Source organism: Pagrus major, chromosome 19, assembly GCF_040436345.1.
Source record: "Pagrus major chromosome 19, Pma_NU_1.0".
Lineage (NCBI taxonomy): Eukaryota > Metazoa > Chordata > Actinopteri > Spariformes > Sparidae > Pagrus > Pagrus major.
In genome coordinates this window covers 2,860,824-2,884,258 of record NC_133233.1, presented here as the reverse complement: position 1 = coordinate 2,884,258, position 23,435 = coordinate 2,860,824, and the positions used below count along the sequence as shown (strand labels likewise).

Sequence of the window (23,435 nt, the reverse complement as noted above, 5' to 3'; positions counted from 1 at the left end):
CATAATTAGTTAAATTAGATCCACTTGTGGGCAATCTAAATGTCACACGATCTCAGTATATATACATCTGTTCTGCCACAGAGTCAACACCAGTGCAACACCACTAAGCAAGGGCTACCACCAAGCAAGTGACACCATGAAGACCAAGGAGCTCTCCAAACAGGTCAGCGACAAAGTTGTGGAGAAGTACAGATCAGGGTTGGGTTATAAAAAAAAATCCCAAAATCCCATGTAGCACCATTAAATCCATTTTTAGAAAATGGAAAGATTATGCCACTACAACAAACCTGCCAAGAGACGGCCACCCACCAAAACTCACGGACCGGGAAGGGAGGGCATTAATCAGAGAAGTAACCAAGAAGCCAAAATAACCCCGAAGAAACTGGACAGCTCTACTGCAGAGATTGGAGTATCTGTCCATAGTACCACTTTAAGCCGTACACTCCACAGAGCTGGGCTTTATGAAAGAGTGGCCAGAAAAAAAGCCATTGCTTAAAGAAAAAAAAGAAGGCAGCACGTTTGGAGTTCACCAAAAGGCATATTGGAGACTCCCCAAACACATGGAAGAAGGTTCTCTGGTCAGATGAGACTAAAATTTTACTTTTTGGCCATCACGCTATGTCAGGCGCAAACCTAACACCTCATCACGAGAATTGAAGGAAAGATGGATGACGCGAAATATAGGGAAATTCTTGAGAGAAACCCGTTTGAGTCTTGCAGAGATTTGAGACTGGGACGGAGGTTCACCTTCCAGCAGGACAATGACCCTAAGCACACTGTTAAAGCAACACTCCGGTGGTTTAAGGAGAAACAGTTAAATGTCCTGGAGTGGCCCAGTCAAAGCCCAGACCTCAATCCAATTGAGAATCTGTGGTATGATTTAAAGATTGCTGTATACAAGCGGAACCCGTCCAACTTGAAGAAGCTGGAGCAGTTTTGCTGTGAAGAATGGGCAAAATTTCAGTTGCTTGATGTGACAAGCTTGTAGAGACATACCCCAAGAGATTTGCAGCTGTAATTGCTGCAAAATGTGGCTCTACAAAGTATTGACTTTTGTCAGCTTTATTTTATTTATATAGCACATTTAAAACAGCCAGTGGCCTACCAAAGTGCTTTACAGTAAAATGAGCAGAAACAGTAAAAACAATAAAACAAATATAAATATAACAAATAAAAGCAACTAAAATCCGCTAAAGGCCAAAGTGAACAGGTGCATTTTAAGCTGTGATTTAAAAGTGGAGAGGCTATTCGCAGTCCGCACAGTGGACGGTAGCGCGTTCCACATCAGCTGACCTAAGGGCTCTGGAGGGCTGGTGCAGTTTAACAAGGTCAGACAGATATTCCAGGGCTAGCCCATTCAGAGACAAAAACAAATAAAAGAATCTTAAAATCAATCCTGTATTTAACTGGAAGCTAGTGGAGTGAGCAGAGCACCGGAGTTATATGCTCGCGCTTCTTTGTCCCAGTTAGGAGACGAGCTGCTGCATTCTGGACAAGCTGCAGGCGGTTAAGCTCTGACTGGCCAATGCCGACATACAGGGAATTGGTTGAAAAAAAAAAACGACTTTCTCTAAAACCTTGGAAATAAAAGGGAGTTTGGAAATTGGCCTAAAATTAGACAAAACCGAGGGATCCAGATTTTTCTTTTTCAAAAGAGGCTGCACCATGGCATGTTTGAAGGAGGATGGAACACATCCAGAGCTGAGACATCGATTTATAAGAAACTAAATAAAAGACTCAACTGAGCTAAAAACCTCTTTAAACAAACGGGATGGAATGCTGTCAGATGGGCAGTTAGCAGGACGCAAGTGTTCCACTATTCCAGTGAGTGTAGAGAGAGTAACCGGCTCAAACTGATGGAAAACAGCTGAGCTTGTTGTGGGAACTGACGGGTCCTGAGCAGACTGAGGGAGTGGGGACCTAAGAGCAGAAATCTTATTGATAAAGAACTGCAGAAAATCCTCACACAGAGAAGAAGAAGGCTCAATACAGACAGCCTCACAAGGATTCACAAGAGAATCAAATACATTAAAAGGAACCTGCGGTTTGTGAGCATTTGCAGAGACAAGTGAGGAAAAAAAGTCAGTTTTTGCAGCTTTCACAGCCTGCTGATAAGTTTGCAGACAATCACGCAGGAGGTCCCAAGAAATTTGTCCTTTTTCCACTTTCTTTCTGCCTGTCTGTCTACATGCGCGTCTGAGCGCACAAGTGGACTCGTTCAGCCAAGGCTCAGTCTGTGGCTTTACGTGCTTTAAAGTCATGGGAGCAATGGAGTTCAAAATCTCAGTGCAGACTGAATCAAACTTAGTCAAACAGACATCTACACTGAGGTCGCCAAAATCATCCATAGAATACAAGAAAGAGTCTTTGAAAGCAGCTGAGAACTGCAGAGGAGTTGAAGAATTAAAAACATGGAGACGGCGAATGGGGGCGGAGTCCATAGTGGAGGGTACAGTCAGTGAGAGGGAAAATAAAACAGGTAGATGGCTGGATAAGGGTGTGTGACAGATTTCGGTTATCAGTACATTCAATCCATATGACAGCATAAGATCCAAAATGTGTCCTTTTTCATGCGTCAGCTCCGAAACAGACTGCGTGAGATTAAAAGAGTCAATGCGATTGAGAAAGTCTCTGACCAGAGGTCTGGTCTCACAGCAGACATGCACGTTGAAATCGCCGACAATTAAAAAGTGATCATATTTAAGAGTGACACCCGACACACAGTCTGCAAAGTCCCGTATAAAGTCTTTGTTAAATTTCGGTGGTTGGTAGACCACCGCACAGAGAACAGTCACGGGGAAGTTTACCTCAAAGAGTTGGAGCTTGAAGCTGGAGCAGTTGACAGCTGGAGACTGCTGGCAGTGAAAGGTGGACTTGAATACGGATGCCAGTCCTCCACCTTTGCTGTTGGTGCGAGGGGAGCTGAAAAAACTGCATCCAGGGGGGAGGAGCTCCGAAAAAGGAGCAAGTTCACCTTCACGGAGCCAGGTTTCCATTAAGAACAGGAAATCCAGTTTGCATGAGGTAAAGAAATCATTCATTAATCCATCGGTGTCTAGTCCCCATCAAGCGCAGGGCAGGGGGAACTTCCAGAAGATGCTCATTGCAGCGATCATACCCACGGACAGACCTCAGGTGAGCCCCGAGCCTAACCCGGAGGCTCCGCGTTTCCACGTCTTCTCCGGCGTCTCTGGCGGGCCAGGTAGAGGGGAGGACGCCTCAGAAACGCCGGGATTTCCTCGAGGCATTGAGAAGAGCTCACCAACTTATCATATTCAAGCTGATCAAAGAAGCCTCCAACCTCAAACAGAGTTTGACGATCATAGGTGAGGAGAGATCTTTCTTTCGCCACCTTTCTTTGGATGATATTTTGATGTGTAAAACTATTAGAATACAAGTAAATACCATTATCAGCTACCTACGCAAGTGTGGGACAGTGGCTTAAAAGGACACCCCCCTATATATTTGTTTATTTATTTTGATATGGACTGTTTGGTAATTGTGGCTGAAAAGGACAAGAGTTAGACATTGTAATCCCAGAGTTTCACCACAAGAGGGAGTTTGTGGTTTAGGGTCGCTCTTGGTCAGGGCAGGTCAATACATACATTGTGTTGTCCAGATGAAGCTCAGAGTAGAGCGCATGAGTTACAATGCTGCGTCACGTTTATGTTTACAGGTAAGCAAGCCCCAAAACTCACATCTGGAGCTATGAATTAGTGTCTCTTAGGGTCAGAGTGTAAAGAAAGTTGGCCGTTTACTCCATTGTTGTTGTGTTGATGTTTAGTCATAGTTGTTAGTAATATCGCACTGGTAGCTAAGCTAACCGCTAACATGCTAAGAAGACTACGCAGTCGTACGTGTGTTGTTTTGTGTGTTTGTACTATAAACCTGTAAACAATGTAGCCAGTAGGCAGGAGCCACAATACTTTCATTTTCATATTATTTGATGGTTTGTACCACACTTCTGTGTGTATATATTGAAGAATGTGTCTCGATGAAGTTTGAATAAGTTAGCAGGTCAATACATACATTGTGTTGTTCAGATGAAGTTCAGAGTAGAGCGCATGAGTTACAATGCTGCGTCACGTTTATGTTTACAGGAGAAAATAAACAACATACAACTCCAAGCACACTGTGGATGATTCAATTGTGCTACACAAGCTTACCGTCTCTGATGACAAGGCTGTCAAAGTAGCACATAGGGTAGTCCTCTATGTCCAGAGACAAGAGGTTAAACTCTACAATTGAGTCTGGAGAACGTATCAACCAGGTACACTCCTGGTTAGTTGGGTAATTTTCAGGCCAGCCAGGAGAATAAAGGAAGCCAGGAGTCTCCCCCGTCATTAGCACTCCACCACATGCACCTGAGAGAGAGAGAGAGATTGATCATTGATTCTTGATGCTTTGGCAACATAGTTCTTGTAACATTCATGCCAATAAAGCAAATTTGAATTGAATTGAATTGAGAGAGAGAGAGAGAGAGAGAGAGATCATCTGTCCATAAAATGGTAATCCATACAGACACAAGTGATTAATTGACCCATTGAAAAGTATTCACAGTTAAGTTTGGGCCCAAGCAGTAGCAGCAGTTTGACACCTAGAGTGCCAGAAAATAAAAATTGTACACTGAAAGGGGTTGATGCTAATCTTTTTTTTTTCTTTTGCATTTATGGCTTTTATTGATGGGGCAGCTTGGGGATGGCGGGGTGGGGGAGGGGGGGTTGTGTGTGGCGGGGGACCGCGGTTGGGCTCGAGCCCTGGGCCTCTGCATATGGGAAGCCCGCTACACCAACTGAGCTAACAGGCGCCCCTAGGGTTGATGCTATTCTAACATAAAATGTCGGTTTGGTGATTGATGATATGTTGAGACCCGAACTATCACTTTAAGTTGACACGCTTTAATGGTGTATAATTCCCTAGAGGGATTAGATTGTAGCCTGTTTTGCAGCTGCCGGATGAAGCCGTCTTGCTGAATACAGAGCCAAATTTCAAAAATTGTTTGTTTAAATTATTCAATTCAACTCCCTTTTGTGGCATTAAGTTGAATATTGTTCACCTAATTATGAACATAATATGGATGAATGATTAGACTGCAATGAACGTTAAAGATAATTGGAACAGGCTTTTGGTGTTCATCTAGAAGACCAGATGTGGTGTATAACTTATCTAGCTTTCCACAAAAGTAAGGTAGACACAAAATTGGTGTGATTTCTCATAATATCAGGCTTGTAACAACTCCAGTTGTAACAGCACAGCTTATATGGTACACATACTGAAGATTGCTGAAATGTTTTTCTTCAAGTAATGAGCTGACATTGACAGTGTAAAGCTAAAGCCTGCACTTACTTACTCAAGCAGTACTACACTGCTATGTTCTTTGAAATTTGCTTCCACTTATCTTTTTGAATGTACAGTAGCATGAAATATGTACGTTTTAAATATAATGTGGTTGTATGTACAATGGCTTAAAGGGACAAACTGTTTTTTCTGACCTGGTGTGATAGTTGGTGGTGGCCCAGACTCCTGCACAGCGGTCCATTCCACAAGGAAGCCTCGTCCTCCCACTACTGAATCTGACTGGAACTGCAGGGTGACAGTGCTTGCAGAACTTCTTAGAGTAGGAGGCAGGGCAAGACCACAAAATGTCCCAATGGGGTAGTAATGAACACTGGGGCCATCAAATATCTGTAAAGTAACAACATTTGAGGGAAGAATGGAGAGAATGGATGCATTATCATATCAGTGGACCTTCCCTGGGCTGTCGCCACCACTTGGCTCTCACTGGGGCTCTGTTATCTGAATGAATATGTGCCTCGGGTTGTGGCAAGAGGCCAGATAATTAGCTGTTATGGTGCACAATTGTTTTTCAGGTATTTGAGCTTGTCCCTTTCTGACTGTGTCTTAAATTCTTGTTGTTCTTTGTATAGAATTTTAGGGAAGATAATATAATAATGCTCCTACTTCTGCATATTTGTGTAGTGCAGTGTAGTAAAAAAAAAAAAGATGTGTCTGTCTTCACTGTTTTCTGTGTGCACCATGAACAAAGCCTGTCTACCCTGGTCTATGACATTTTGTCTGTATGGCCAGGCTGTCTTCACTGACACTGTATGGCCAGACAGTGTCTTTCTCAATATCAGTCACGGTGGTCACATATTTGGCCACTGGTATGGTCAGTCCAAATAACACTCCATTTTACTGACTTTTACGTGGTGTATTTTTAAAGGCCTGAGCATTAACCCTGCAAAGGCCCTCATAAAATGCAAGGATTTATTATTATTCAACTGAATGAGTCAGATTTTTGAGGACCTAAAGGTTCCCAAAAACAAATGAAAAGAGAAAAGAGGGTCTTGCATATGGTTGTGGCAAAATGGCTCGCTAGCGGCCCCTAAACAGCAGTCCATGCAGCAAGTTTTACGTACACATATGCAGAGATGTCAAAAGTATTCACATTCATTACTCAGGTAGAAGTATAGATACTAGGGTTTAAAAATACTTCTGTAGAAGTTGAAGTATCAACTCAAGCTTTTTACTCAAGTAAAAGTGTAAAAGTATTGGTTTCAAAGCTACTTAAAGTATAAAAGTAAAAGTAATGTAAAGGGAAAAAATGCCATTAAGGACAAAAGCTTAGGCTGCGCCACAGGGGCCTATAGTGCACTACCCCACCTACCCAAAAAAACATTTTTCTAAAGGCCATAATGACTATAATGTTATATTAAAATGTTAATGTTGAAACATTTGGGATGCACTAGGCTACCTGTTTCAGCCTCATATATGCCCATTGTAAATGAACGCATTTTAGTACTATGCAAATACATTAAAGAACCATATATGTGTACTACTGAGCATTAACATCTGTGACATTTTGCTCGAGTTCTCTTGAGTGTCTGCCACGGACAGAGGCACTAGGCTCGTACTAGGCTACATGCATAGTCTGCTATGTCCTTGCTGGAGTGTGACGTGATTTGTGTCATGTGCAGGGGTGATGGATCGCGTACAAACCAATAGCATGTTGGACAGGGTTGGAATTTTGTCATTTTAGGGGCAAGGCCATTTGGCCTTCACTTTTTTTTTTTTTTTAGGGGCACCAAGGCCACATGACAGGGCACAAAGGCCATTGAGTAAAATTCGATGATTTTACCTTTCAGATTGAGGGCAGCCCCCGTCGATAGTTTTTCCTAGGCATATGAAATTTAGTACACATATGTCTCACCTAGACCTACAAAAAAATCTCTTGGAACCCGACTTTACATTGTCCAATCTTCCCCAAAATTCCCATGTTTAATTGCAGTCGCGGCCCTAAACACAGCTACATGCAAATTAGGAGGTAAGGTCATTGCGCCACCTACTGGCAACTCGTAGTAAGCCTTTCGTGGCAATCAAACCTTGTTTGATTTTCATGGTGTGGTCTACACTTAACATACTTAAACCTAATGTGTAATTAATGAGTGTTCTAGCGCCACATTGTGGACACAGGAAGTGACTTTGAGTGCAGTGTCCTAAACACATAAAAATTCAGATGCGTGTCATACAGTCAAAGTCTGGAAATTGGAACACAGCTGCCGCACACCCTAAAACGCGTGGGGGTGTGACGGCCAGTTCATCACTGCTTCAGTTTTAATTCTTTTTGTTTTGTTCTCTTGGTATTTTAAGGGCAAAATTTGCAAGGTTAAACATTTTTTTACCATGTCCAGACTTACAAAAAAAAGCCTCTTGATGCCATGCCCTACTCCAAACAGGAAGTTGGTGGTTTTGAATTTACCTTGCAACTTTGGTGCATTTTTCCATTTAGAGGTGCTGCACTTGTACAAATTTTAACATGATCCACCTTAAATTTGGCCAGTGAAATCTCCCATGATGCTAAACTGCAAGCAATGTTGGAACACCTAAACAATGTTTGATCTGATCAGCCTCAAAATTAATATGGTTATTAACTGGCTAGCCATGGTCATTCATGAGTCATAGCCATAGAAACACCTACTTAGCAGGAAGCAAGCCACATATGACATTGTTTTCATTTTTATAAGAATAAATAAGAATTTATTTTGTTTTACTTTACATTTACTTTGTGCGTTCTACACATCAATGCGCGTTTTCTAGTGCCCCAAAGTGATATTTAACTCCTTCACAAAGTATTCAATTCATTAAGATTCAAAACCAGATCAGCCGGGCTACAGCGACAAGGCCCCGGCTGTCCCTCCCGTCAAGGCAAGCGTGGATATAAAGACCTGTTCAATGCTGCTTGCTCCTTTGATTTGATTTCATATACCATCAACTGACCAACAACTGATTTGCATATTTATGTGCAATCAGTCTGATGCATCTGGATCCATTTTAAAGCAGCCGGTGGACCAATAGGACTCAGTTTATAACCATTGCATGAAGTAGAAATTAAAATTGTTTTGCATTTCAATACACTTAAGACACAACGGTGCAAACATTCTGGATACAATGTGATATCCAAGCACATACAATCTTACTTTGAGCTGGTCGTAGTAACAGTCATACAGGTCCTCTATGTCCATATCCAAGAATTGGATTTGGATAGAGCTGTCTCCTTCCACGGATATGGTCCAGCGGTAGTGGGCATTATTTGGATATGTTCTCGGATAAAGTGGGGATGCTATCTGTCCAAAGTCACCCATCAGATCATTACCATACACTAGGAAACAGAGTGGAAGTCAAAGTTAGATTTATCATTTTCTCTCATTTTGTTTTCTCCAGACTTAATAGAACTCAACAAATAAGCAGTCCCTCCAGAAAAACGCGATTATGCGATCGCATAATTCAACGCATAATCAGCCAAAGTCCGCACATTTATGCGGGGGCGTCATTTTTTCAAAGACGCCACATTTTGGCCGCACTTTGGACTTTCAATTTCCGCGCAAAATGCGTGAAATATGCGGGGCTTGCATGATTTCATAATCCCTGCATTTTCGTTGCAAAAAAAGTCACATATATCTTCGCAGAAAGTTGAAAAATGTTGCGTTTACTTCACACAAGAGCAGCCATTTTCCTCCTGTTGCCTTGGGAACGTTATGAAGTGACGTCATCATCGTCAACGTTTTGTAAGTTTGAGCCATGTGTATATTAAGGTCTGAAATAAAACAAGATGAGAACTTAATTATTCCCAGCACTTTTTGTGATGTAGTATGCTTGCTTATCATAGGAAGTCATTAGAAATGACTCTTTACATTAAGGTAGCAGCGTGGGTTGGGGGAATCACTTTTTTTCTCTTATTCATCAAACCGCAGTTTTTGCAAGGTCCCGCAATTTTTGCAAATTCCCGCAATTTTTGCAAATTCCTGCAATTTTTGCAAATTCCTGCAATTTCATCGCATAAAATTGCATAAATATCCCGCATATTCCATCACATTTTTTAAGAAAACGTGCCTTATAATCAAGGATTTTTGCCCGCTACAATCACTAAAAAACTCTGCATTTTTCTGGAAGGACTGAATAAACAGAGGTGTGCAAAACACAAATTACAATCACAAAAAAATGACATCAGTAAGATATTTTTAGGACTAATGACAACAAGAAGGGGCTAGTGTGGGTTAAAAAGATGCAATGGAGCTTGTGTAGGTGGTATGGTATGGTGGTGATTTCAAATTCATTCTTCCAGTCCACCAGAGATGGTGTGTTATCCATCTCATGCATGCGCAGGAGGTCAAGACCTTATAACAACAAAGTCACATGCAGCAGTGAAAATGGTACCCAGTACTCAGGTCTTTCACTTAGGTAGAAGCAGCAATACTGCAGTTTAGAAATACTCCAACAAAAGCTTAAGTCATTCCCTCAAGATTGTACTTTTTTATTTTTTTCACATCTATGAACCAGGAAGAGATGAAAAAGTCTACTTACTGTAAGCACAAGTTCAAATGTAGTAACATCAAAACATACTAAAATATACTCTGAAGTAATATACTAATATTACTTCAGAGTAACATATTACCATATATATCAGCATTACCATATTATCATTTTTAATGATGCAGTCATGTACACATTACTTTAATGTTAAAAATAGGGCTAATTTTAAGCACTTCATATGAAGCCTTATCGTATTTTAACTGCATATATTAAAGCAATATGCTCAGTCCATCAGAGGCTGCATAGCCGGTTTTCACGTCTGTATTCCTTCCAGGTTTAAGTTTAGAAGTTCTGACTGCCTTCATCTATGGTCCAACAGCCTCTGGCACTGAAGGTGCAAGTAGCCTTTAGTTTTTCTGTCAAAATCATTGTTCATTACAATGTGTATTGGGCAGAGGGTGAGGACCTGGGCATCCTGACCCCTTGGGTGGCATCCTTTAAGGGGCTCCACCTGAGGACTCTATAGTCCGTTTTGGGGACTTTAACACTTACAAAGACAACGATAGGGAAACATGGAGGGGGGTGATTGGGAGGAACAGCATGCCTGATCTGAACCCGAGATGTGTTTTGTTACTGGAATTCTGTGCTAGTCATGGAATAGCAATAACGAAAACAATGTTCAAGCATAAGTTGTACTTTGTACCAGGCCACCTTAGGCCCAAGGTCTATGATCGACTTTGCGGTTGTATCATCCCATCTGAGGGCTGTATGTCTTGGACACTCAGGTGAAGAGAGGAGCAGAATGCAGAAATGTCAATTGATCACCACCTGGTGGTGAGTTGGGTAAGATGGCAGGGGAGGCTGCTGGACAGACCTGGGAAACCCACATGAGTTGTGACGGTGAACTGGGAACGGCTGGCAGAGGCCCTAGTCCTTTGGGTCTTCAACTCCCACCTCCAGAATAGCTTTTCACTCAGCCCGGGGGAGGCTTGGGACATGGAATCAGAATGGGCCACGTTAAAAGCTTCCATTGTAGAGGTGGCTGCTAGGAGCTGTGGTCAAAACAGCGGTTCTCAAAGTGTGGGGCGTGCCCCACTGGTGGGGAATAGAGACGTGACAGGTGGGGCGCGACAAACGGGAGGAAATTTTCCTTTTTATGCCTATTTTTATCAATGCCTTTCTTTAATGACAACAAAGATCATATCAATAGTCACTGTTCCTGTCGCCGCGGTGGTAAGCGCGGCCCGCTAGCTTGATAGCTGCGTCTGGGACTCCCGAGTGTAGCCAGGTCTCAGTGATTATAATCACACAACTCTCCTGGATGAGTGACCATGTTGATAAGCGAAATCGTAGTTCATCCATTTTGTTGTTAAGAGACCTGACGTTGGCAACGAAGAGGCTGGGGAGCGGTGGTCTCCTGGGATTCCTCTTTAGTCGAGCAAGAGTGCCGCCCTGGCAGCCCCGCTTCTGCTTGCGCTCCCTCCGCAGGCTCCGCCGCCTGCCACTCAGTATGATCATCCACGGAGGCCCCGATGGTCTGGCTATCTCCGCTGGTATCCGGTGACTATGTGGGAAAGTATCCATATCGGGTAGTTGTTGTTGCGTGATCCCGATTTGTAATAGGGATTCACGACTGTACTGTATTAAGTTTGATCTACCTGAGCGAAATTCCCAGAGTGCGATCAGAACAACAACAAACATTTATACTCCGCCAGCAGATGATATTGTGGATGTATCTCTCAAATGCATACCGAAGACCATTCTGTCGGCTTCTCTCTGATATCACCAAACAGTTTTTCCAGAAATTTGTCGTAATTTCCTTTGGAATATCTCTTATTGATATCACTGAAAACTCCATATTTCTTATGGTAGGAGCGAAAGCTTGACAGACATAGCAACAGTAACTAAGGGGGGCGGGGCTTAGCGAACGGTCAATTGTAGAGGAACAAACTTTCGCGCGGATGTTAAGCTTGGCGTAATTCATTAGCATTGTGTTGGGGCGATGGGGGCAGGTGGGGCTTGAAAATTCCCCCTTGTCCAAAGTGGGGGATGACCGAAAAAGTTTGAGAACCACTGGGTCAAAAGGTCATCAGTGCCTGTCAGGGCGGCAACCTAAGAACCTGCTGGAGGACACCAGCAGTGAGGGAGGCCATCAAACTGAAGAAGGAGGCCTTTTGGGCTTGGTTGGCCCAGGGGTCTGTTGAAGCAGCAGAGAGGTACCAGGGGGCTGTTTTCAGTTGCAGGAGACCTGCTGACCTGGACTGGGTATATTGTCGGGTGGTGGAAAGAGCAGTTTGAGGAACTCCTGAACCCAGCTAACATGTCATCTGCAGTAGAGGTAGAGTCTGAAGACTCGGGGGAAGACTCATCCATATCCCTGGCAGAGGATGCTGAGGTAGTAAGCAGCTCCCCACCAGCAAGGCGCCGGGGGTGGTGGAGGAGATTCGCCCTGAGATCCTGAAGGCTCTGGACATTGTTGGGCTGTCTTGGCTGTCATGCATTTTCAGTGTCACGTTGAGGTCAGGGATGGTACCTCTGGAGTGGCAGACCTGGGTAGTGGTTCCCATATTTAAAAAACAGGGGACCAAGTGGTGTGCTCCAATTATCAGGGTATCACACTGCTCAGTCTCCCTGAGCCCCATCAATTGTCAAACCTTGGATTCAGGAGGAAAAATATGTATTCCGTCCTGGTCGTGGAATAGTGGACCAGCTCTTTAGCCCTGCTCGCTTGCTGAGGGGGTCATGGGAGTTTGCTCTTCCGGTCTTCATGTGTTTTATAGACTTGGAGAAGGCCTATGGCCGTGTCCACTAGGGAGTACTGTTGGGGGGTATTGCGGGAGTATGGGGTACTGGGGCCGTCGCTATGAGCTATCTGGTCCCTGTATGACTAGGCAAACCTGTGCACTAATCATGCTGTTGATATGCCACACCTGTCAGGTGGATGGAATATCATAGCAAAGGAGAGATGCTCACTAACATGGATTTTAACAAATGTGTGCTCAGAATCCAGGAGAGATCATGCTTCTTCTTGTGTGCATTAAAAAGTCTTATTAAAGGCATTATTTTTGCTCAGTGTATAAAAGACACTGGTGAATTGTCTTCATACACAGACACTCACAGTGTGAGAAGGTGGCCCTGAATCCTGCTCCGCTGATTGATGCATCTGAAACAAACTTAACCCACAGGATGTGACCAATCACAGAGGTGTAGTTGGAAGGGAGCGAATTTCCACAGAAACGACCAACCAGAGACCCAGTGGAGTTGCCCTCTCTGATTTCCAGGTAGTCATTGTGACAGCCAGAGTCTCCCTGTAGGTGAAAGATACTGAACAAAATACAAGACTGTTACCTACAAGTATGAACAATAAAGTAAAACAGGGAATGTGCACCTGTCATCTTGCTAGAAATCTTCACTATCTGGCCTAGTTTGTTTTTACTATCTCTGTTTAGGTTTATAAAGCCAAATTACCATCTGAAACATCAAGACTGGCTTTCAAAATAAACAAGATTGCACCCTCAATGGCCTTCAAATTAGTTATGTGATCATAAAACAGAGATATTGGCTCTGTTGGCTCTATTTATAAATAGACATAGCAAATTGTCTGGAAAACTGTGACAATATACTGGCAAACTAAATAACATAACCACATTGTGGCCCAGAATTTCATTCTCACCTTTTTATCTGTGTTACAGGAAAATTTGATGATCACATTCACAAATCTGTCTTGAAATTTAAATCCCTTATTCATGTTTTCTTGGTCTTTCTGATACTCTAATTATCATCATTTGTGCTATTGTCTTTTAGAACAATCAAAAGAGTATGTCATCCAATATTTCAGTGCAAATACTGGATGAGCATGTAATTAATAAAACCTTTTAAACACAATTTACTGATCGAATAAAAAATGTTAAAACACTAACTGACTGTGATAAAATATTCTAAATTCAAGGTTCATTTAAAAATAGAGTTGCAATAGTTGCAGCCCTTTGCATTTTCTGTATTGTGGCAGGATGGGCCTCTTTCTTAGCACTTCTTTGGCAGCTTCTTCCTCTCTTTGCTGCTCATGGGAATGGCTGGCAGTGAAACTCCCCTGACCACATTGTGCAGTCATTTAAAGGTGCACACCTCCCAGAAATAGTAGTCAGGGTGCAACTGCTGAAAACTGCTGTTTATGTTTAAAACACTGCAGGTGTGTGGGATTTTACACTGAAAACAATCATCAAGTTTTCTGATGCAAATCACAGACTGTCAGCTAAACATGGGATTTGCCTTGGAAAGAAATAAGCCAGAAAATGAACAGGGGTAAACTTCACTTTGCTTTCAGTAAGTGGCATATGTTGCTGGGTCAAACAAAGCTAAAGTTTGCTCACTCTGAACATGGAAACATTAATGTAGCTCAGAGATAACAACAACGAAAAATAAGGGAGCTTATTTCAGTTTGCATTACAGACATGTGATCAAGTGCAGGTTTGTCTTCAGTGCAGAATCTAATGTGATGCCTATTCCAAACATTAAAAGGTATTTCCTAAAACAGGTTTTCCTCCTTCATTCTTTAAGAAAACCATCCACACAAGCACTGTTTACAAAACATCTCCACTGTAATGTAAATGCAAAAGTAATAGCAGCGTTCTCAGGAGCATGCCAAGCCAACAGCTACAACATACAACCGTAACACAAACGCCATGTTAGCCAATCAGGAGCCTGGAAAAAAGCTCTTGTTTAGGCTACCGACATACTCAGGTAAACTCAAGAAAACGGGGACTGGGAGTATTGCCAGTCTGAGTGCACCAACATCCTAGCCACTTTCCTAGATCAGTACCCTGAGATGATCCCAGCGTTCCTTCACCATAGGAGGATATGCCCAGCATCATGTAAACAAAGGAGATTACAGCTCACATTTCAACAACAAACAGACGATATAAGTGCTCACTCACACACCACAAGCGATAAACTCAGTTTTCCCTGATTACGTGTCAAAACTGAAAACAGAGTTTCTGAATATCTTGAACCTAGAAACACAGTTTTTGTGTGGCTGAAAGGCCAAAATGCACAGAAAAAGCTCCCTTTTAAAAAATACCTGTGTGGACAAGGCGTGAATGAAGACTGAAAACAGATATCAGCTGTCTGTCAACAGAAGACCAAAGCCAGTCATACTAATTTTTGGTAAGAGGTCATCAACTCAATCAAGAGTCAGTGGACAGGCCAGAGAACATTCACGTCTGACACCAGAGATCATCTTTAAACAGAGACGGGGATAAACAATCACTTGCCATGCCCAGAAGTACAAAACTTAATTCATGTCATGACACCTGGGCAGGTTCAGTTTGCTGAAGAAGATTATTAGATACTGTTGAAAGCTCCAGAAAAAGCTCCTAAGTGAACTTAGAGTTTAGAATATTTCATCACAGATATGTGATTCCAAGAATGACCCATCACGCTCAAATTGACTAACATAAATGAAAGCTGGAGACGGTTCCCTGGTGAGCTCATGATGGTCCACACACACTCCAAATTAGGCGGATAAGCATCTGGATAGTTAGGACTGTTAAATGCACCACTCTCCATCACCAGATCTCCTCCACAACCTGAGCAGAAGAAGGGAAAGGAATCAGTTTTCTTGAAGATCTTGTCAGTATCAGTGTTTGTGTGTGTATGAGAAGAGGCTGAGTTTGAATTTGCAGTGATGAGTTTTAAGTGTGTGTGTGTGTGTGTGTGTGTGTGTGTGTGTGTGTGTGTGTGTGCGCGTGAGAGAGAGAGAGAGAGCGAGAGAGAGCAGTACATCCTGGAATTTCTTACTTGAGGTGGATGCTGAGTAGGTGGCTCTAAACCCTTTTCTGGAGACCGACTGATCAGAGATAAAGTTGACGACCAAAGCGTTACTGAAGGATGTCACAGGGTGAGGGAGGGAGCCACAGTAGCGCCCTGACAAAATTTTACATCATATTTCCATCAGAATTTAAGGCTACATATTATTTCACTAATTGAACAAGTTGTAACATTCAACATTCAGCTAAACAATGTCATCACATACTGTATCATTGTTAACTTTTAGCTTATCTGATCATTTACACAATAGGCCTTGGTGAAAATAACCTGACACAGCAGACGGTGCAGACATACAAATCCAGTCTGTTCTCCATCTCTGTCTCTCTCTTGCATACATATACATACATACACACATACAAACACACAATATATAAGTACCAATTAAAGGAGCCTGGTAGTTATCACCATCCAGGATCTCCACAGCATCATGGGAGCAGTTGGAGTAGGTCATCTCTAACTCAAAGTCAGTGAATGACAGGGTCACATGGTTGACTGCCCACAGAGAGACAAGTCAAGGGTTAAAAGTATATACAACAATAAGATTTTTTAGTTTGAGGGCTGACAAACATAACTCACATGGTTCCTGTGCTCTGATGATCCAACTACAGTTCTGATTGGACGGGTATGGTGATGGGTACCGTGGCGATACAATGGCCCCACCATTATCATCTGTTGTGATGGTTGCACCACAAGCTGTTAAAAAGAAAGAAAGAAAAAAATAAAATGGTCAGCATCTTCCACCCCTCAGCCACCAGAACATTCAGGTTGAGCTGGTAGAAATAGCAACAATGGGACATGGAATGGGACGTGGCTAGTGCAACTTGCAATAGACTTGCAGGATGAGAATTCATATAGGAGTCCTTAAAGAGTAACTAAACCCCAGAGGTTTGGCTAAGTGCTTCTACCCTAGAAATTCAAAAAATGCCTCAAAATGGGCAGAGATGGCAGGGGGTAGAAAAACATGCCCATTCACTCCTTCATGCTGCCTCCCGCAGATGCAGTTGCCCCCTCTAGCCCCTCACCACTACCACACAAACACACCAACATACTATTAGATAACATATTAACAAGGGTTCATCACCACAAAGCACAGCTGGAGATGCCGCGACTGCCAGGTCAGACAGCCGATTTTGTTTCCATTAAACAGGCTGGTTCCACACTCAGAAATGTTGTAATGCATTTGAAAGGAGGAATGTCGATATGGTTTGAACATGTCAGTGGTTTGCAGAAACATTAACAGACAACATTTTTTCCTGGCTACTGGGCATAGGCGTATTTATCGAATTAACATTACTTTGTCACTTCTTTGTTGATACACCTGTTAGATTAAAATAATTGCTCAAAATTATTAGTTTTAATATGGTGCGAATAATAGTCATTAAACAACTGCTAGTTATTCGTCCAGCGAGATAACAGCCTAGTCAAGTAAGAATACCAATTCACCACTCTTGTTGCACAGTCAAGACTAGGCCTCATATTAATTACATATTAATTTAGAGGAAATAATTAACTGTAATTCAAAATAAAGCATTAGCAAAAACTAAATGCGTTCAGTGGCTAAACTGTAAAACATTTATTCACTAATCTACCGACAAATATGAATACAACAAAACACAGACTTAAGTGTGATGACAAAACACTAAACAAAGAACAAATCGTCCACCTGCCAGTTAGACCCCCTACCTACCTACCTGGTAAAAGGCTGCCTGCCTGCCCTGTCCTCTCTAATAGCTGACATCATTCATTCCTCACTGACTCCTGGTGTTGTTCCATCATCACTACAGACTGCTGCAATTACTCCAACTATCAAGAAACCTGGCGCAGACCCGAATGATTTGAACACCTTTCGTTCCATCTCAAATTTGCCGTTTCTCTCCAAAATACTAGAAAGAACTGTTGCAGCTCAGCTAAACACCCTCAGTACAACCTCTATGAACAATTTCAGTCCGGCTTTCGTCCCCTTCACAGCACTGAGACAAAATCACAAATGAAAATCACAAATGACCTCTTGATGGCATCTGACTCTGGTTTACTCTCCATCCTCGTTCTCCTCGACCTCAGCGCAGCCTTTGACACCGTGTCTCATGACATCCTTGGCTTGGTGGAAATCATATCTCACTGGTCACACACAATTTGTTCAACTCAAGAACCTAAGATCCAGCTCCTCCCCAGTCTCCAGTGGTGATCCCCAGGGCTCTGTCCTTGGCCCCCTCCTCACTATTTATCTTCTGCCCCTTGGACACATTCTCAGGAAATTTCATATTCAATTCTACTGCTATGCTGACGATACCCAGCTCTATATTTCCACTAAGCCTACTTCCACTCAGCCACCCACAGCTCTATCCAACTGCTTACTGGAAATTAAATCATGGTTCTCACTCAACTTCCTTAAACTGAACAGCAACAAAACTGAGGTCCTCCTCATTGGTACCAGATCCACCCTAGCAAAACACAACACTTTCTCCATGTCCATCGACAATTCCACTGTTCCTCCATTACCTCAGGTAAAGAGCCTGGGTGTCATCCTGGATGGCACCTTATCCTTCGAAGCCCACATCAATAATGTTACCCGGTCTGCATACTTCCATCTACGCAACATCAATCGTCTCCGTCCCTCACTTACACCAACCTGCACTGCTATTCTCGTAAACACCCTGATTACGTCCCGTTTGGACTATTGTAATTCTCTCCTCCATGGTCTTCCTCGGAAATCTCTTCATAGACTCCAACTGGTCCAGAACGCAGCCGTTCGTATCATCACCAGAACGCCCTCTATTGAACACATCACTCCGGCCCTGCAGCAACTCCATTGGCTCCCTATCAAATCCCGCATTGATTTTAAGATTCTACTCCTCACTTTCAAGATCCTTCACAACCTGGCACCATCGTATCTCTCTGAATTTATTCATATCCACACAACTTCCCGCACTCTCCGATCCTCTTCTACCATCCAGCTCTTTGCCCCATCTGCCACCCTAACTACCATTGGGGTCATTTGCACTTCTGACACTGTCTCCACCTTTAAATCCCGCCTGAAAACGCACTTATTCCGAGTGGCTTACTCTGTCTCACACTAATCATGCAATCACACTCTTGCCTATTCTGTATTATTGCACTATGTAATTGCATTTTCATTGCATTTCCTGTGGTCCTGAAGATATGAAGTTGGTGATAGTTTATCAGATAGGTAGGTGCTTTATCATGCAATAAACCATCTTGCCATTTAGTTTTTGAGTTTGTTGATGTCCTCCGATATGTAACTCCAAGACGATGTCCTGGGACCCTATTTAGACTGTCTATAGCAATTGGTCTAAAGCGCAAGGCGCTAGTGTGTTTAAGGCGTTTCCAAGTCCATTTTGCTAGTTAAATGGCAGATAATATGGGAGGAAAGTGAGGCGTACGGCGCAAAGGGTTGTATTTGGCCTCTAAATTAGTCATGGGTGTATTTTGGGCTCAACATAAACAAAAACAATCGAACTGTCAGCTCCCATTCCCTTTATGAGCCAGGTGTGGCAGGACCTCATCATCCGTCCCATCAACAAATCTGTTTGACTGCATATGAAAAAATACACTGATATTTAACTGAGGAGGAGGAGGACTGCTGCGTCCCTCTGTGTGTGCTGATCTCAGTCCATGGATCAGACGGGATGGGTCATAAAAAGTATCATCCTGATCAATAATGGGTGGGATAGAGGGTGAAATACATCCTTAATGAGGAAAATATTAATGACATTATCTGGATCGATCTTCCAGCTGCAGAAACGATATGGGTATGGGTTAACATGCGCATTTGTGCATGAGGATCAGCTGATAAACTTCATTGATTATGTCAAACTCCTGACTCGCCGACAGACTCAGTTAGTATTTCATGTTAATGTTCTGTGTTCCTCTACACACTGAAAGGTAACAGACACTGTTCAGATTCATACAGTAAAATAGTTTGGAGTGAAGCAGCTGTCCTGATAAATCCTGAGATCCTGTCATCTACTGATGAAACAAAACCACTGAAAGCAACATTACAGCCAGTGAAAAGTAAAAAAAAAGAAAAAAAAAAAAAGCTAATTTTAAACAAAACATAAACAAAACCTAAACATAAACAATGAAAGAGTAACATAACATCTTTGAATTTTTGTTTTATATATGCAATGAATAGCAACACTTCCACATACTAAAGTTTCAAGGATATTAGAATAATCCTTCTTGGGAAAATCTACACTCAAAATAACTCAAAACGTGGGTTTATCAGCTTTGAAGATAAAGCTTGTGGCACTCAATTTTTTATGCATGACCAAACAACTTCTAGATGTCATAGAATTACATTAATAGTACACAGAACCAACATTGGTTGCGAGAAATTTAAATCTAATGGAGATATGAAGTGGAGTCTTCACACTATATATATATATATCTTAGCCTAATAATATCGCTGTTCACACTGTATAATAAACACAGTCCTAACATGTTCTAATAAAACAATGTGTCAGAACTAGGGCTGTCAAAGTTAACGTGACAACAATGCATTAACGCAAATTTCTCTTAACAGCGTTCATTTTTTTAATGCGCAATTGACACATGCACGTTATGACCCTCGGCCCGCTCCATAGTTTGAGAAATCAGGAAGCGATGCAGCAGTCACATTGTGGATGGCGAGCAGAAACAAACCTCCTTGAGCAGAAATGGATAAAGAAAAGGGTCTTTTGAATGGCAAGTTAGCTTCAAAGCCCTGCCAGAGGGTTCTCTCCACAAGAACAAAGTTAATTGCATTTAGTGTCAATGTGAACTGAGTTACCACTAGTGTACATCGAGTCTCAAATACCACTTGCTGGCCAACCACACAGCTGATGCAGAGAGCCCTCCTCCCCCCTCTAAAGGTAGACCACGGTGGATAGTTTGCAACAGAGACGCTTGGACAACTCTACATGCGACAAACCTTATAAATGGGTGGCTTCAGCTTGCAGGCCAATTAACATTGTTTAGTTAACATTTAAAAGTGTAAAATTGGACACTTACATACATTAAATTAGTATTACTAAGGAATGTTACATTCAGGTCAATATGCCCATCTGTTGTTGCTTGTATGGTTTGAGTTTGCCATGTTATGCTTTCAGCATATTTTTTGAGCATGCAGTACCTTTCAGGTTATTCTGGAGAATATTCTGGACAGTATTTGTTATTGTTTTGGATTGTTGCAATAATAATAGACATATTTTTTCATAAAGCAAGCATATTTGCCCACTCCCATGTTGATAAGAGTATTAGAAACTTGAAAAATATCCCTTTAAGGTACATTTAGAACGGATACAAAATGTGCAATTAATTTGTGATTAATTGCGAATTAACTATGGACAGTCATGCGATTAATCGCGATCAAATATTTTAAATGATTGACAGCCCTAGTCTAAACTAAACTAATTGCCCTGCCACTCCAGTCCAGCCAGCCCCAGTGATGATTACCAGCCTGCCCTTTATGCTCATCTACAGCTGGTCTCATCAACAAGCCCCCCCAGGGGACGTCTGTCTTTATACATTACATCAGCTGACATATATTCTCTACACTGTGAACATCTCACGATGAAGAGGTTTGCACAAAACTGTACAGATGTTCGAGTCTAAAACATACATACTTGCTATAGTATTTGTTATAATATTTCCTTATATTTTTATTGTAATTTTTGTGTTCTATATTTATGTTCTTGACTGTTGCAGTAATTAGCCCTCATTTTTTATGCATCAAACACCAAGGCAAATTCCTTCCTCTAAAAAAGGATCAGCATTTTAGCGTCAATATGTCCCACCACGGTGAGGGGTGTCTTGTCCTGGGGTTTTCTGTCTCGTGAATTTCCTGTTTTATTTTGAAAAGTAACTCTCCTCTCGTTTCAGGTCACTTGCCCTTCCTCATGTGCCACCAGTCTGACGTCTCCCCTAATCCCTAATTGTTTCCACCTGTGTTCCCTCACCTGATGTGTCTTAGGCTGTGTCCAAATTCAGGGGCTGCATCCTTCAAGGACGCGGCCTTTGCGGCCCACTAAGGCCGGGTCCTTCGGAGAGACCTTAAAGGCCGCGTCCACCGTTGTTAAATGGGACGGTCCAGCCTTCGGAGTATTTCCTGGTTGCGTCACCAGGTGTTCATGCATTAAAGTCTGTTTTGGTTCAAATCTATCACACGTGTACATTTATTTGTGTGTGTACAATGTGTCAAATCTAAATTGAATTATCAACATTACAAAATAAACATTAACCATTGGTGAATAACAACTATATTTACCATAGCAGTACCAGCGTCACGTATTTTAACTGAAAGTTAAACTTTGGAGGTTTTATAGTCCCTTGAAGTTTAACATATCTGGTGTTGGATGTTCAAATGACTAAAAGCCGAGTATAAACCCATTACTTAAATTTAAATGTCATGTCTGCGCCACTTGATGTCGCCATTTTCTCTTGCTTCCTCTTCTGTTACGGGACTGAGCAGCAGTGCGCAAAGGATCTTGGGATATGGGAGGCCGCGAAGGATAGTAGCGGTGCGTCCTCCAAAAAGAGGGAAGGGCAGGCTGCATTTGTGGGCTGCATTTGAAGGAGCCTTTGAATTTGGACAGCCTTTGCGCAGCATTGTGACGTAATTTGCCTTCAAATGCGCCCTTCGAGGGCTGCAGCCCCTGAATTTGGACACAGCCTTGTTCCAAGCCACGAAATCCAAGTTTGTATTACTACTACTTTTCCTCTTAAATGAGTGACTTTTTGTTTGTAAATATTTTCAGTGTATTTCAAGATAATTCCATAGCCTTTTGTTTGCCTCCGGTGGAGTGCCTCCTTTTGTTTCATTCATTTTCATAGACAGTCGATAGGGTAGTTTTTGTTTATAGCCTTTTTCCTTTTCCTCCGATTGGAGTGATTTTTTGTTACAAGTTTTTTATAGCCATATGTGCCAGTGTAGTTTAGTTCATAGTACTTTTCTTTACCTCTTTAAGAGTGATTTTTCGTTTCATTAGTCTTTTGCTTTGAGGTCGTTTTTGCCTCGAGTTTAATTGTAGTCTTGTTTCTTGTCTCATAGCCCACAGATTAGATTGGTTCATAGCCTGTTTGTTTGTCACCTTGTTTAAGAGCTCAAGTGGAGAAATCAAATCTCAAATAAAAACCTGCTCTAATTGCTCTAAATCTGCTCCTGAGTCCTCCTTCCTTGTCCAGGCCTGACACAATATAGTTTCAATATATACCTCCAAATGATTTATTTAGCACTTATTGTGTAACAAAAGAATGCGGCGGAGCAATGGTGATTATGTGGGAACATAAATACATACATAGTAGTATTCATTTCGGTCTTTACAATTAAAGCTGGAAATACTGCCCCCTATTTGTTTGATGCAGGTGGTTTCAACATTCATTTTTTCGAGAAATCCATGACATGAATTGGGAAAACTTCTGGATTTTGGGTGAGTTCGCATGGAATGACCCACTTATCACTTGTATACTTACATTAAAGTGACAGTAGTCGGCAACAAAAAACTATGCCTTATGCACTGCCCGGCTAAGAAATATTTAATTGGACAGCCTTTGGCTTTGATCCCGGCACCTATTCACCGTGGCATCCTTTTGATAAGCTTATGCAATGTCACAACACATATTTCCATCCAGAGTTGCATACATTTTTCGTCAAAATCTTATATTGATGATGGGAGAGTCGGGCAGGCTTGTATGGTAGGCACAGAATATGTCTTCTGTCATTGGTTGTTTCAGAAATAAGACACTACTCACTGCATCAGTTAGGGTTGAATAACTTGTTGCCAGCTGAAACATATTAATCA

The 23,435-nt window shown here is 42.1% G+C and overlaps 1 protein-coding gene across 1 annotated transcript in view; it reads right to left on the bottom strand.

Moving 5' to 3' along the window:
• The window catches only part of cubn (cubilin (intrinsic factor-cobalamin receptor)), a 195,216-nt gene that overhangs the window by 55,329 nt on the left and 116,452 nt on the right, over positions 1-23,435 (bottom strand). Inside the window, exons 33-40 of the mRNA XM_073488362.1 lie at positions 16,213-16,329; positions 16,015-16,128; positions 15,607-15,732; positions 15,263-15,395; positions 12,929-13,134; positions 8,478-8,659; positions 5,493-5,685; positions 4,167-4,364 (exon numbers count right to left, since the gene is read on the bottom strand). Coding sequence (XP_073344463.1) covers positions 4,167-4,364; positions 5,493-5,685; positions 8,478-8,659; positions 12,929-13,134; positions 15,263-15,395; positions 15,607-15,732; positions 16,015-16,128; positions 16,213-16,329 — 1,269 coding nt within the window. The remainder of the gene's footprint in view (positions 1-4,166; positions 4,365-5,492; positions 5,686-8,477; positions 8,660-12,928; positions 13,135-15,262; positions 15,396-15,606; positions 15,733-16,014; positions 16,129-16,212; positions 16,330-23,435) is intronic.